Raw genomic sequence first — 14228 nt, 5'->3', positions numbered from 1 at the left:
ATGGTCTTCCTCGTCGAGGTGAGCCTCGAGGTGGCACTGCTCCAAACTGCCTCCAACGCTCGGCTCGCCCATGCCCACCACTGGGGGGGGAGCTGGGGCGGTGGGTGGGCTCCGGTTGGTACCATGGAGGAGCAGGCGAGCAACCAGGGCGGTGTGGTGTGGGGCACGGGGGCTCTCCGCAATCCCCGCCGCCTCCGTCCGGGTTTGGTCTTGCCCCAGCCTCCTTGCCCTGAGCTGATGGTTGGAGCCAGCACCACACCAGCTTCCGCTGCACGTGTTTCAGATGCTGGGCTGCACCAACCTCAGTGAAGAGCTGGACCGTGCCCTGGAAATCTTCCCCATGTATCTGCGGAGCCAATGCTTGGGGATGCCCAGCCTGGTGCTCAGGGGCATCCTCAGGCTCACCGAGAGGCCCGACGCGGTGAGTAGGGGACAGCCGGGAGAGCAGCCCAGGCTGGAGCAGTGGGTAATGCGGCGGCTTAGGCTTTTCTGGGCATCGGGAGCTGTGCCGGCTGCAGCCAGCTGTCCTGCCTCCCTGGCCCTCTGCCCCATGGCTGTGCCGTGCAAGGAGAGAGGCAGCAGTGCCAAGGGTCCCCGACACGCTGCGTCCCCCCAGGGCTCATGGGACGGCAGGCGGATATGCGTGAGGAGATGGCGTACATCAGAGAGCGTGAGTGAGGGCAGCGGGGAGGAGGCAGGACCCCAGCACGGAGCTCCCCCACCCTGGGCGAGGGGGGCTCTGCTCCCAGCGGGTCTGTGGGGAGGGGGCTGTTTCTGGAGGGGGCTATTCCTGACCAGCAGCCTCCAGCCCAGCCACTTGCCCCCTGGCTCCCTCCTGGCCCTGCGAATCACGGGCTGCAACGTGCCCTGCCTGGAGGGGACAGAGGGCTGTCACCTCACCTCTGCTGCTTTGCGCCTGCAGTCCTTCAGGGCGCAAAGAAAGATGCCAGCCCCATGGCCTCCTCCCTGGCGATTCAGACGGACCTCATCCTGCGATGCGGAAGGCTGAAGTCGGGGTTTAACCTACAACAGCTGAGCTTACAGCTGCCGAGGGCGTGGATGAGGTGGCACTCGGCCCCCAGCGAGGACTCTGCTTGGGCAGAGACGAAGCAGCAGCCCCAGCCCTAGGATGCTCTGCAGGCCGGGGTATCTCCTCTTCCCAACATCTAACAGGAAAGAAGAGCCCTCAGCCCCCGAGGAGCCGGCGTCCTCCGGAGAGCAGCAGGACAGCCGCTCCTTCCAGCGGTCCAGGGCAAGACCTGCCCACGCGCTTCGTCTTTGCCACAAAGCACCAGCTTCTCTGCTGGGCGGCGAAACAGAGGGGAGGAGAAGCCCAAGCCAGAGCCGAAGCCGAAGTTGAAGCTGAAGCCTTCCCTCCCCCGGGCCACGCTGGGGTAAATCACTTTTTCTGCCTCCCACCATCGGAGGAGCCTGCGCTGCCTCGGGCTGATGTGGCCGAGCCCGGGAGCTACAAAGCCACCGATGCTCTGGCTCCAGCGGCGTCCCCAGCAGGAAGGGCAGCGCAAAATGAAGTTTCAGCACAAGAGCAGATTTTAGCTCTTGAGAGCATCGCCGGGACAGGCCCTCCGGCACCCGCCCCAGGCAGAGCCACGGCCGCGGCACAGCCAAGGACGGGTCCCTGGGACCCCCCAAAGGACGTGCGATGGGACCAGAGGCCCTGAGGGGCAGAACAAGCTGATGATGATTTGGGTACGCCATCACCGCCACACCGTCTCGGTGAGTGGGGGGCGCCGGCTGCGGTGCCGCTGGGGCCGTGGGAGGGCAGAGGGGCCTGCGCTGGCCTCCCCCCGGCCTGCCAACCGGGCCGTGTGCGCGGGGGGAGCTTGGGTCCCCTGCAGGGGGTGGCTGGTCCCTGGGGTGGGGCGGGGGGGATCAGCGGGGCCCCCACACTCCCCCAAAGCCCCCGGAGGGCCCCAGCCCCGGCGCTCCCCGGGGGCAGGGACGGGCCCCGGGCGGAGGAGGTGCGCCTAGGAGGCGGGGCTCGGCGTCCAGGGGGCGGGGGCAGCGCCGAGGGGGCGGGGCGGGGGTGCGGCGGAGCGAATGGCGTCACTACCCGAGTGACAGCGCGGCCCGCCGCTGGGCAGCGGGGCCGGGGCAGGAGCGCGCTTCCGGGCAGGGGGAGGCGGGGCTCGGCTGCCTGCAGCCAATAGGCGGGGCGGGGCCGTGGCCTGGCCGCCCGCAGGCGGCGGGGCGGTCACCACGTGTGGCGGCAGCATGGCGGCGGCGGCGGGCGGCCGGAGGGCCAAGGCCCCGCGCGGGGCGGCGGGGCGGCGGCGGCCGCGGGCGGCGGTGGTGGTGGTGAGAGCCGGGCCGGGGGAGGGGGCGGCGAGGGCCGGGGGGAGGGAGGGGGGCGAGAGGCACTGCCCCGGCGGGGTCGCTTCGGCAGGTGTCGCCGCGCCCGACCCCGTCCCGTGGATCACCCCCGTCCCCGTCCCGCAGTTCCCAGGCGCCGAGGGGAGGCCGCGGGCGGCGGCCGGCCGGCCCGTCGACGAGGAGGTGTCCAGCGACTCCGAGCCGGAGAGGTAAGGGCTGCGCCGGGGGGGATGGCGGTACCGGTGGGGGTGCCGGTGGCGGTGCTCACGCCTGTCCCCGCAGCCCGTCGTTGGGGCGGCGGCGGCGGGAGGCGGCGGCGGCGGCGGAGGAGGAGGTAGAGGAGACGCCGCAGGAGAAGAAGCTGCGCCTGGCCAAGCTGTACCTGGAGCAGCTCCGCCAGTACGGTGAGCCCCACCCGGCCCCCGGTGCCGGTGCCCCGGCGGGGCAGAGAGGCGGGCAGCCCCCGGTGCTGAGCCTGGCCCTCATGCCCCGTGTCCACCGCAGAGGAGGAGCGGGCGGCGGCAGAGGAGGAAGAGACGCCCGCAGATCTCATCGGTGACCGGCTGAAGGAGGACGTGGTGAGCAGGGAGCGGGGCACGTCCCCTTGGTCCCGGTGGCGCCGGCGGGCTCTGTCCCCCTCCCGCGGGGCTGGGGCTGCCTCCGCTGAGCCTCCTGCTTCTTCCCCAGCTCGAGCAGAAGGGCCGGCTGCAGCGCCTCATCGCCAAAGACGTAAGTGCCCAGTGCTGGGGGGCTGCCGGACTGTAAGTGCCGGCTTTGGGGACACTCAGGCATGGCCACAGCTGGTACCCCGACTTGCCATGCCAGCTATGGGACCACAGCCCTTCTCCCGCCCGGCGTGCCGGCTGCTGGCGCCCTGGAGAAGGAAGGGTGCTGTGCTCGGGTGCTCCCAAGCCTGGGGAAGGGACGGGGGCAGCCCAGCTCACATCCCGCTCTCCCTGCAGGTGCAGCCTCCGGATCCAGCCAGCATCCGCATGCTGCGGGGGCACCAGCTGCCCGTCACCTGCCTGGTCATCTCTCCGGATGACAGGTTCATCTTTTCTGCTTCCAAGGACGGCTCCCTCATCAAATGCAAGTGTTCCCCTGGGGCCACGACAGGCTGTTCCCCCAGCCTGAACCCTGCGGGGACCCTGCAGCAGCAGGACCGTGGGTGCCTGTGGAGGTGGCTTGGCCCCTGACCCCTCTGGGGATGTGCACATGCATCGTTTTGGGCTCTGTGGGAGGCTCACTGATGCTTTCCGGAGTGGTGGGAGGCTCCCAGGGGGTGACGGTGGTGCCTTTCCCGTAGGGGAGGTGGAGAGCGGGAAGAGGCTCTGCGTTGTGCCTGGGGGAAGGAAAGGCACTGAGGAGCGGCACATGGGGCACGCGTCGCATGTCCTCTGCATGGCCATCTCATCGGATGGCAAGTACCTGGTACGGGAGAGGGATGCTGGCGCTGCCATGTGGGGCGGAGAGGTGGTGGTGGGGAGTGCATCTCCTCCCGGGGTCCTGGGGAGCCATATCTCATGCCCAGGTATACTTTGCTGGGTTAAAGCAGTCCCTGCCTCCACCGGAGTCAAGAATGGGTCCCTGGGACACCCAAAGCACATGGGGTGGGAGCAGAGGCTGGCACGGGCCGCAGGTCCCCGAGGAGTAGGTCTCGGGTATCCCCTGTGTTCTGCCAGGCTACGGGAGACAGGAACAAGATGATCATGATCTGGGATGCAGCCAGCTGCAAGCGCCTGCACATCTTCACCGGGCACCGCAATGCCGTCTCGGTGAGTCAGGGGCATCAGCTGTGACGCCTGTGGGGCCAGGCAGTGCCATCCTCCCTGGTGCCCCTCACCGCTGCCCCCCCAGACGGACACCTGTCTGTCCATCCACAGGGCCTGTCCTTCCGGAAAGGCACATACCAGCTGTACAGCGCCTCCCATGACCGCTGCGTCAAGGTCTGGAACGTGGCGGAGAATGCATACATGGAGACCCTGTAAGACGTGGGAGGGGACACCCCGCTGACCCCCCTGGCCGGGGGCAGGCGCTGTGGCGGAGGGCCGTGCCCGCCGCAGCTCTTTGCCACCTCTCCCTCCAGTTTCGGGCACCAGGACGTCATCACAGGGCTGGACAGCCTGAGCCGGGACTGCTGTGTGACGGCGGGGGGACGGGACGGCACCGTGCGGCTCTGGAAGATCCCCGAGGAGTCACAGCTTGTGTTTTACGGGCACCAGTAGGTCTGGGGCGGGAGAGGGGGCTGCGGGCAGGCGGGTCCAGCTGGGGCAGCGGTGTGAGGGTGCCAAGTGTCACCAGGAGCCTGCTGGCGCTCTGGGGACACTGACGCCCTGGTGAGCCCTTGCTTCCTAAATGGAATCCCAAAGCACGCTCGGAACTGCTGGTAGTTGCCTGTTCTCTCCGTAGGGGCTCCATTGACTGTATCCAGCTGATCAACGAGGAGCACATGGTGTCGGGCGCTGATGACGGGTGAGCGCGGGGCTGGCTGGTGCCCGGGGTGGGCAGGCGGTGCCCCCCGCAGCCCCCTCACCCCTCCCCGCCCTGGCAGGTCCGTAGCCCTGTGGGGGCTGACGAAGAAGAAGCCACTGGCGCTGGCCCGGCAGGCGCACGGCATGCAGGACTCCCAGGGCCTGCAGCAGCCGTACTGGATCTCCGCAGTGGCCGCTCTGCGCAACAGTGACCTCCTGGCTACAGGTGTGTGGCAGCCGCTTTGGAGCAGGGGTTTGGGGGGGCTGTCCTGCTCCCTTCCCTGGGTCAGGATGCATAGCAGGAGTCTCCTCTCTCTGCCCCAGGCTCCCACAGTGCCAGCGTGAAGCTCTGGAAGTGTGGTGAGGGATTTCGGAAGCTGGAGCCCCTCTGCGACATCCCCTTGGTACGGATGGGGAGGTTGGGGATGCTGGAGCTGGGCTGGGGGCGTCTCTTGGTGGGGGCTCCCCTCCCTGGGCGGCAGGAGGAGACTGCGGGAGCCCCTCACCCTGCCCTGTCCCCTCCAGGTGGGTTTTGTCAACAGCCTCAAGTTCTCCGCAGGCGGCGACTTCCTGGTGGCCGGCCTTGGACAGGAGCACCGGTACCGTCCCCACTCCCTGCCACTGCCCAGGGGCAGCCCCCTCTCCGCTGCGGCCCGGCCGAGGGTGACCCCCATCTCTCTCATCTATAGGCTCGGCCGGTGGTGGAGAGTCAAAGAAGCCAAAAACAGCATCTGCATCATCCCCCTGAAGCGGAGGGCTGCAGCCCCCAGCCCCGAAGCCCCCGACAGCTCCTAGCCCCCTGGCCCCGGAGCCGCCGGAGCTGCGTCCCACGTCCTTCATGCGACCACCCTCCTGGGGCCGGCAGGGCATGAGTGGGGGGTGTCGCGTGGCCCCCCCACCCCTGCTGGCCCCCATATCGTGCTGTGGCTCTCCCCTCTGCGAGGGTCTGCCCCCTTCCCTCAGGTTCGGATGGACAGGAGCTGTGGCAGAGTCCGTTTTAAAAAAAAAAAAAAAAAAAAAAAAAAAACCAAAACAAAACCACTTTATTTACATAAATTAAAAAAAAAAAAAAATCACGCTCTTGCTCATGGAAAAAATCTACTCTTAAAAACTTGGTTGGGCTCAAATACCTGGGTCCTGTTACTTGCCCTCAGCCCCCGCCGGATCCCCCGGGCTCTGCAGGGGCCGGGGGGGCAGCGGGCATTGAGCCCCGCTCCTCTGCCCTGTCTCCCACGAAGGGGTGAGAAGCACTATGCACAGCGAGCGGGGGGACGGAGGGGGCTTGGGCCCAGCCTGGCAGCGCTCGGCGGCTTTCCCGGGGCCGAAAACGAGGAGGAAAAGGTGAAAATGTGCAAAGGGCCTGGGGGGGGGTGTCTCTGCTGGCCCAGGGAGGGGGGACGTGGGACACGGCTTGGCACAAGGGGGACATGAAAGGCCCCACACCAGGAAATCGGGGTGGGCGATAGGGCGAGGGCAGTGGGTGCTGGGGCAGGGCTCGGCGTGGCTCGGCGCAAGCGGGGCGTGACTTGGTGTGGCTCAGCAAGAGGGAGTCGGGTTGTGCACGGCGGCTTGGGGCAAGGGGCTTGCACCACAGCTGGTGCAGGGGTGGGGAACGTGTACCACAGTGCAGTTCAAGGGCCGGGGTCTGTGCACTGCGGCTCAGTGCAAGGGACGGGGGGCACGTTCACCGTGGCTCGGGGCAGGGAATGGAGGGGATGATGTGCACCTCAGCTCAGTGCAAGGGACGGGGACGTGGACTGTGGCTTGGTGCAAGGGACAGGGTGACACGTACCAGGGCTCAGCGCAGGGGATGGGGGAATGTGCAGAACGGCTCAGTGCAGGTGACGCAGGGGACGTGCACCACGGCTCAGTGCAAGAGACGGGGGGACACGCACCATGGCTCGGTGCAGGTGACAACAGGGTCGTGCACCACGGCTCAGTGCAAAGGACTGGGGATGTTCGCCATGGCTGGGTGCAGGGACAGGGGGTAGTGCACCAGGGCTCAGGGCAGGGGACAAGGGATGTGTAACGTGGCTCAGTGCAAAGGAAGGGTGACAACGTACCATGACCCAGCGCGTGGGACGTGTAGCTCGTGCTGGGGTGGGGGCCGAGCCTCCCGGTTGCCTCTGGCCCCTGAGCGGGCGGTGCCGCGGGCGCTGCTCTCCCTGGGGAGGGAGCCGGGGTGCAGTGCAGCCGCGGGCAGGAGCAGCAGCACCACGACCTGGCCTCCCCGTCCTTCACAAGGACGACGTCGTGGAGTCCACCACCTCACGGCCGTTGCACACCGTGGGCACGTACTGCGAGGCCGAGCCTGGCCAGGAAGGCAGCAGTCAGGGGCAGGCTGGGGTCTGGCAGCAGCACCCCCCCCACGGCATCCCACTGGGGTGGGCGATGGGTGCCCAGGGTGCTCCGTCCCCCAGGGCTGGGGTCGAGGGTGCCCAGGGCAGCTGTGCCCCCCCTGGGTTGGTGACAGGGGCCGGGGGCAGCTGCATCCCCCGGGGCTGGGGTGGAGGGTGCCCAGGGTGGCCGTGTCCCCCCAGGGTGAGGACAGGCCCCCGGGAGTGGTCCCCCCCAGCAGACCATGCTGCAGCCTTGGGGCTCACAGCCACGTGAGGCAGGGGGAGATGGGGGATTGGGACAGAGCCAAGGCTGAGCCATAGGGGACACAGCAGCCTCTATTGCCCTGTTCCCAGCTGTGCCCTACCCTGCACCCCTGTTTCCTTCGGGGGCCCGTGCTGGGCTGCCCCCAGCTCCCTGCCAGGAAGGGGGTGCTGCCCCCCAGCCCTTCCCCAGCCCCCCTGCACTCACCGTGGGACTGGCTGGAGCTGGCGGCTGCCACGCTGAACCGAGCGGTGCCCACGCGGTGGCTGGCCACGTTCTTCTGGGGTTGGAAGAGTATGATGTGGAGCTTGGGGGTGAAGAGGCAGCCAAGGACCACGGTGCCGCTGAGGCTCACTGAGATGCACATGGTGGTGGTCTGGACCTGGAGACAGCGGTGGGCATCAGGTGCTGCTGCCGCCAGCCCTCTGCCCCGAGTGGGGCAGGATGAAGCCCTCGCTGTGGCACCAGCCACCTCCCACCGGGCAGAGGCTGCTGCCTGCACCCCGCAGGCACATCCCACCCTGCACCGGGTCCCTCCGTCAGGGTGGACCTGCTGGAGACCCATGGGCAGAGGATGGGCACTGCCCTGATGGGGACACGCTGCTCCTGCAAGGGGGGCGCACCCTGAGCAGCACCCCACCCAGCCTCACCAACACCCCTCATCCCAGTGCCTGCTCCCACCAGGGGATACAGGTCCTCTCCAGAAGCCCCCGACCGCAGCCACCCCCACACAGTCCTCCAGAGCTGGCAGGGCACCTTGCTGGGGGGTTGAGGTGGTGCAGGGTGCACCCCACGCTCCTCCATCCCCTGCACTGCTCGGCTTCCCAGGGACCAGGCGGGCCTTGGGGTTGGCATTCATGCGCTGGGGCTGAAGGGTGGCAATCACTCCTCTGCAGTCAGGTCAGAGGGGGTCTCTGGAGGTCTCAGGGGCATTTCCCATCCTCACCCTAGCAAACAGTCTGCCAAGGGCAGTCCTTCTCCCCAGGACTCGTTACCCCCTCAGCCACACTTCACCTGGTAACGAACGCCCCAATGCAGAGGTGACCATCACCAGGTCCATGGCCGAAGACCCTTGCCCAGGCCCACGCATCTCCTAGCCACAAACCCTGCGGGGCCCAAGTCACCAGGACCGCTCCGATCAAGCCCTTTTAGAGTCCCCCCAAAACTCGGGCTCTTACTCGGTAGTCACTGGAGGTCACGTAGAAGATGGGCAGGAAGGCCAGCCAGATGATGCAGGTCGTGTACATGGTGAACCCAATGAACTTGGCCTCGTTGAAGTTTTCGGGGCATTTCCGTGTCTTGAAGGCATAGACCGTGCAGAGGACAATCAAGAGGACATTGTAGGTGAGCGAAACGAGCATGTTGGAATCACGGTTGTTGCACTTGAGGGTGACGATGTACCTCTTGTCAGGCTCCGTCTCCTTGCCTGTGCCGGGGGTCTCCACCAGCAGCCAGATGATGACGATGATCAGCTGGCAAGAGATAAGGGCCATGCAGATGACCACCTGTGACGTGGGGCTTATGAACCGGGGGCGCTGGACCCCCTCCTTCACCCCGCTGAAGATCCTGGCGATGCGATTCGTCTTGGTCAAGAGGGCCGAATAGCAGACGGCGAAGGACGTGCCCAGCCCCAGACGCCGGAGTGTGCACACCTCGGTGGAAGGCTTTGCGATGAAGATGAAGGTCATGCTGTAGCACATGAGGACCCCGGTCAGGAGAATGTAGCAGAGCTCCCGGCCTGAGGCCTTCACGATGGGGGTGTCATTGTTCTTCACAAAGACTCCAAAAACAAAGAGGGTGGAGATAAAACCCAGGCAAGAGATAGTGACGGGACCAATGGCCCAGGCGTCTTTCCAGCGGATATACTCTTGGGGCAACTCGTAGCAACCATTCAGGGTCTCATTGGGCCAGTAACCGAGACCGCAGTCCATGCAGGTGAACTCATCCAGCAAGTACTCGTAGGGCTGGCAGGGGATGCAGATCCAGCAGCATATGTCTCCGGGCTGCATGCTCTTTATCTCATTCTTCTTGCAGGGGTCGCTGCACTGGGACACTGGGATGGAGGTCTCAGCCCAGGGGATGAGGCTGCTGTTGAGGATGAGCCCCTCAGCCCAGTAGCCCACCTTCTGATACCGATACCGCCCGTCCATGTGGTGATAGTTGAAGATGTTGTAGCGCCCGATGCCATCACCATAGCGGTCAAATCGAACGACACTCTTGGTGTCTGCTGGCCTGAACGGAGCTGGAGGGAGAAGAAAGGGAGATGGTGACTGCCATGGGGCAGGAGAGTGCTCGCTCCCGGCGTGGAGGCAGGGCCCCTTCAAAGGGTCACATCCCACCATGGTCACAGGCAAATGTCCAACCTGTTCCCTGCCTTCACTCTCATAATTGCTGCCTATGCACATATTAGGAGCAGGAAAGCAATGGTTGAGACCTATCATCTCCTCACATGCCTAAATGCTCGGCAGCCCCAGCCAGCTCTGCAGGGACAGAGCGGGATTTTTCAGCCTCCATGGCTCTCAGTGACACCTGGGTAGCTGGGCTCAGCCCAAGCCACAGAGCACAGACACACTTCTAATTCATCCCCAACTACGTAGGTCCCTGATCAAGGTTCTCCCTCCACTTTAATCCCTGAAATGTGAATAAATCATGGCGCTTCCAAGTGAGGTCTCCAAGGCCTGACATTCCTGGAGGGGCCCCTGTGGGGCCGGTCCCACCCAGCTCTAGCAGGATGGAGTTGGTCACCAGCTTCTCCACACTGGGGACAGAAGGCCTAGATTGCCTCCCAAGGGTGATGGTGAGCTGTTGGCATCTTGGGACAATCACAGCCCATAGCACACAGGTCCCCAGGTGTGGGCAGGCTGGAGGAACTGGAGGGCTTTGGGTCAAATATGGGTCTCCTCCCTCCTCCCCGTCCCTCCACCCATCCCTTTCCAGTTAGGCAGCCAACCCTTGTCTCCATCTCTGGACTCACCATCAAAATTAACATTGAGCATAAAGTCCTTGTAGAATCTCTTGCCATTGACAGGTTTCATGGCGTCGCAGAGCTTGGTGGCGTTGGGGCACAGCGCCTGGTGCATGTTGTGGAGAGAGTGGGCCATGGCATAGACCGCATTGACCACAAACGTGATCTTGGACTCTGGCTCAAACTTGCCTGTCTTGAGGGAGTACCGGCTACAGTCCTGCGTGTGGAAGCTGCACTTGAACTTCTGCTCCCAAAACTCCCGAAACCAGGGATTTCGGCTGTTATTGTAGGGGTTGAGGTTACGGAAGTAGGCAGCAAACTCCTTAATGGGGTAGGCTGCCAGCTCGATGGTGATTGCTCCCTCCGCCACTGCTTCACTGCCAGCCACCACGCTCTCCAGGGCTCCCCACCCATCACTGGCCACCCACATGAAGGACACGTTGGCTCTCTGGGCAGCTGCCAGCAGCTCCCGGGCATCTTCGCTTCGGGTGAACAGCACGACCACTCTGGCATTGGGCTTCTGCAGCAGAGCCCGGATCACCCCATCGTAGGTCTTCTTGTTCATGGAGCGCCCCACCTTCTCCGAGGTGGCGATGCAGATGTTGCGCATGCGGGCTTCTTGCTCAAAGGCCTCGATCCCTGTCTCCCCATAGTCGCCCTCTGAGGCCACGGTGGAGACGTAGGTCCAGTTGAAAAAGCGGAGGATCTCCGCCATGGCTTTGGCTTGGTAGAAGTCTGGTGGGACGGTGCGTGCGAAGTAGTCATAGCGGGATTTGTCGCTGAGCTTGGCGCTGGTGGAGGCATAGCTGATCTGCGGGATTTGGAAGAGCCGCAGCAGGTTGGCCACCTGCGTGGAGGAGGAGAGGTGAGCGCCTGAAGACGTGGCCCGGCGAGGGACGTTCCCACCAGAGGACCTCTGCCCAACACCATGGTGCTCCCAAGCATGACCGTGGGGCTGATGAGCAACACCCCCCATACACCTGGAGGGTCCTGGTTGATGGACAGACGGACGGACAGCGCATTCACAAGGTTACCTGAGCCCTCAGACATGCTCATTTATTTTTCTTTGGTATTTCACGCACTCCCCACTGAAATTTTGGGCTGAGGAGGGGATAAATGGATTCATGGCAAAAGCAGAAACTCCCCCGCAGGCGACCTGTGAGAGATGCTCATGGGCAAGGAGAAAGCCGGGGCACCTGGCAGCCCCACAGCATGGGGGGAAAGGGCTCTGGGGGCCAGGAGCCAGGGCAGAGCACCCCCAACCCAGCCCGGGGGGGCTGCAGAGCTGGGCCTGGGGACCAGCGCCTGCGCATCCTGCATCAGGAACTCCAGCAGGACCAGCACCTTTCAGCCACTCGGCAGAAACTCTCGTTAGCTTCAAAGGGGAAAAAAGCCCCACTAATGAGGCTGTTAAAAACTCAGGTTCTTGGAGCAGCAAGGGGGGCTCAGGCGCGCTGGCAGGGCCAGTGAGCCTGCCCACATCTCACTGCTCCCCAGGCGAGAGATGCGGCTTAATTAACGTGGACAAATGTTCTTGACGACAAAGTCCCCTAATGGCAAGAAGGCCCCCGAGCACAGCAATGCCGCCGCCCTCGCCGCACAACAGGAGCTGCCAGCTGGCCATGCTGTCCCAGCACTGCTTGTGCTCCCTGGCTGGCACACTGGCTGCCCGTGCCATCACCTGCCTGCCCGGGTTTGGGATGGTGCCCCTGGCCATGGGGACACACGGGGTCCTCCAGCAAGGGAAGGGACAAGCACCCACGTGGGCTGGACCAGGGTGCTGTCTCCATCACCCGGCTCCAGCTTTCTCCACCCCACGGCCAGGGGGATGTGGGGACCCAGGGATCAGTGGATGGGACTCAGTACGCCCCGGGGACTCGTTAAATCTTAGTGAGCGCCTGGGGCACTGGCATCCCCCAGGACTCAGCTGGGCCCTCCAGCTGCCTGTATTCCCAGGGGATGCTCTTCTCCCCACCTAAGCCGGTCCCCGGGTCTGCAGAGCCACAGGTTTTGGGGAGCTGCACCCCACCCAGGGTGACAGCCTGGTCTGAGGCTCAAGGTGCCTGTTCCCGTGGGATCACTGTGGACGTGGGGGCAGTGGCCCCTGTGCCCACCCTGCTGCAGCCAGGCAGCCCTACATCTGAGCCCCGTGGAGGTGGGTGCCCCTTCGCAGCTGGCTGCTCCTCATGGGCTGGGTTTAGGGGGGGCAGAGGGGACAGTGCCCCCTCACACTGGGCAGCTCTGCCTGCCGGGAGCAGTGTCCCCACGTCCCCACCGCCGTGTCCCTAGTGCCATTCTGACATCAGGAGCATCACTGCCATGCCAGAGGGTGTCTCTGACATCAGGAGTGTCACCACCATGCCAGCGGGGGTCCCTGCACCTGGCCGCCCACCCGTCCCATGGGGGACAGGATTCACAGGGCTGCAGGTGAGCCAAACCCCGCTCCCGCACCACAGCAGCCCCTGGGGACAGCCACCCACTGGATACTTCGGCAGCGCAGCAGCTGCCCCCCACAGAGCTACGCTGGCCAGGAGGGACTGGGACAGCCATTGCGCGGCTGTAGCCATCCAGGCCTGGTGGCGGGGGCAGCTGGTCCGCCGGGCACTGGAGGTGGCCACTCACAGTGCCTGCTGCATCCAGGCCTGGTGGCATCGTGCTGTCGCCCATCAGCGGGAGGAGCAGCGCCTGAGGGCCCTGGCAGCATACGTCAGGTGGGAGAGGGCCAGTGTCCTCCTCCAGGCCCATGCCAGGATGTGGCAGGCCAGGGACCGGTACCGGCGTTGCCAGGAGGCAGCTCGCACCATCCAGGCCCACTGGCGGCGGCGAGGGATGCGGCAGCATGGTGGCACCAAGGACGGCGTGGACCTGAGCATCGAGATCGTCCTGGGCTCAGGAGCTGCGCTTGCTGCCATGACCCCAGGAGGGGAATAAACCCCCATCCCCGCGTGGGACGGATACAGCGGCTTGGCTCCCATGGCTTATGGCAGGTGGGGGGGCTTCTTGCAGCCCCTGAGGGGACCCCAGCCACCATCAGGGTTGCAGCCCCGCCACGGTAGCAGAGAGATGGCTCTCTCAATTGCCAGGCTGGTGTTCCCTCCCCGTTGCAGAAAGGGGCATAGCATCACCGCAAGGGATACAAGAACATCCCTGTGCCGCGCTGGCAGAGGCATCATCGCACTGCTGCTGGGATTTTACCCCCCCGCCCGCCATTTCTGCAGACCCCCGAGCCCCATCCGAGCCCCTCTTGCCTGGGGGCGTACCTGGATGGAAACATCACTGTAGGAGCCCCCGATGACGCCGGTGATGGCGGTGGGCACGTCATCATGGACGGCGTAGGAGCCGTCGGGGCAGATGTGCTCGGAGCCATCCACCCTGGTGAGGGAGGCGCGGACAAAGTCAAGGGACTGCTCGAGGGCATAGGTGTCCTTGGAGCAGGTGTCGAGGATGTGGGCACCCAGCTTCACCCCCGGCAGGATGCTCCCATCCTTGTTGATCTCATCCAGGGCGAAGAGCATGGCCTCCAGGCGCTGGATGCCCCGGTGCTCGTTAATCTTGCCACAGTCTTCGCTCCCCGCTCCTTTCTCATGGACAGGGAAGAGGCCCCCGATCACCAGGTCCCCGTCCATGCTGATCTCCTTCTTGCCAGCCATGCCATGCCCGGCAGCCAGGCAGGTGGCCAGGTGCATCAGCCACAGCCAGGCGGTCAAGGGGACCGCCATGGGGTGTGCTGGCGCCAGATGGGGGACCTGTGCCACCCCGTGTCACCCGCTGCCACCCGTCAAGCCGAGGGCAGGCAGTCCCCAGGCATCGGGTGGCGGGGGTGGCGCGGCGTGGTGTTAGCAGGAGGGGGGTCGTGC

General features: G+C 65.2%; 2 protein-coding genes across 2 annotated transcripts; one reads left to right on the top strand and one right to left on the bottom strand.

Annotated features, from left to right (window-relative positions):
* On the top strand, positions 1-5600 carry LOC309594845 (U3 small nucleolar RNA-interacting protein 2-like; the record flags this gene model as incomplete). The annotated part of the gene is made up of 17 exons (XM_082321249.1): positions 1-18; positions 284-425; positions 617-670; positions 2408-2543; positions 2617-2738; positions 2839-2912; positions 3022-3063; positions 3297-3429; positions 3641-3765; positions 4017-4109; positions 4218-4318; positions 4421-4555; positions 4744-4806; positions 4886-5031; positions 5130-5209; positions 5331-5404; positions 5495-5600. The coding sequence occupies 17 exons, from the start codon at positions 1-3 to the stop codon at positions 5598-5600; spliced, it is 1644 nt and encodes a 547-aa protein (XP_082177375.1).
* Positions 5601-6611: 1011 nt separating this feature from the next.
* GRM2 (glutamate metabotropic receptor 2) lies at positions 6612-14228 on the bottom strand. The gene is made up of 5 exons (XM_082321715.1): positions 13632-14228; positions 10381-11218; positions 8585-9648; positions 7614-7788; positions 6612-7116 (listed from the first exon to the last, which is right to left on the bottom strand). Exons 1-5 carry the CDS (start codon positions 14088-14090, stop codon positions 7043-7045), a joined length of 2610 nt encoding a protein of 869 aa, XP_082177841.1. The 5' UTR covers positions 14091-14228; the 3' UTR covers positions 6612-7042.

The sequence above is a fragment of the Platalea leucorodia genome, assembly GCF_965183815.1.
Source record: "Platalea leucorodia genome assembly, chromosome: 9".
NCBI classification, from domain to species: Eukaryota; Metazoa; Chordata; class Aves; order Pelecaniformes; family Threskiornithidae; genus Platalea; species Platalea leucorodia.
This window is presented reverse-complemented; position numbering and strand designations above follow the sequence as displayed.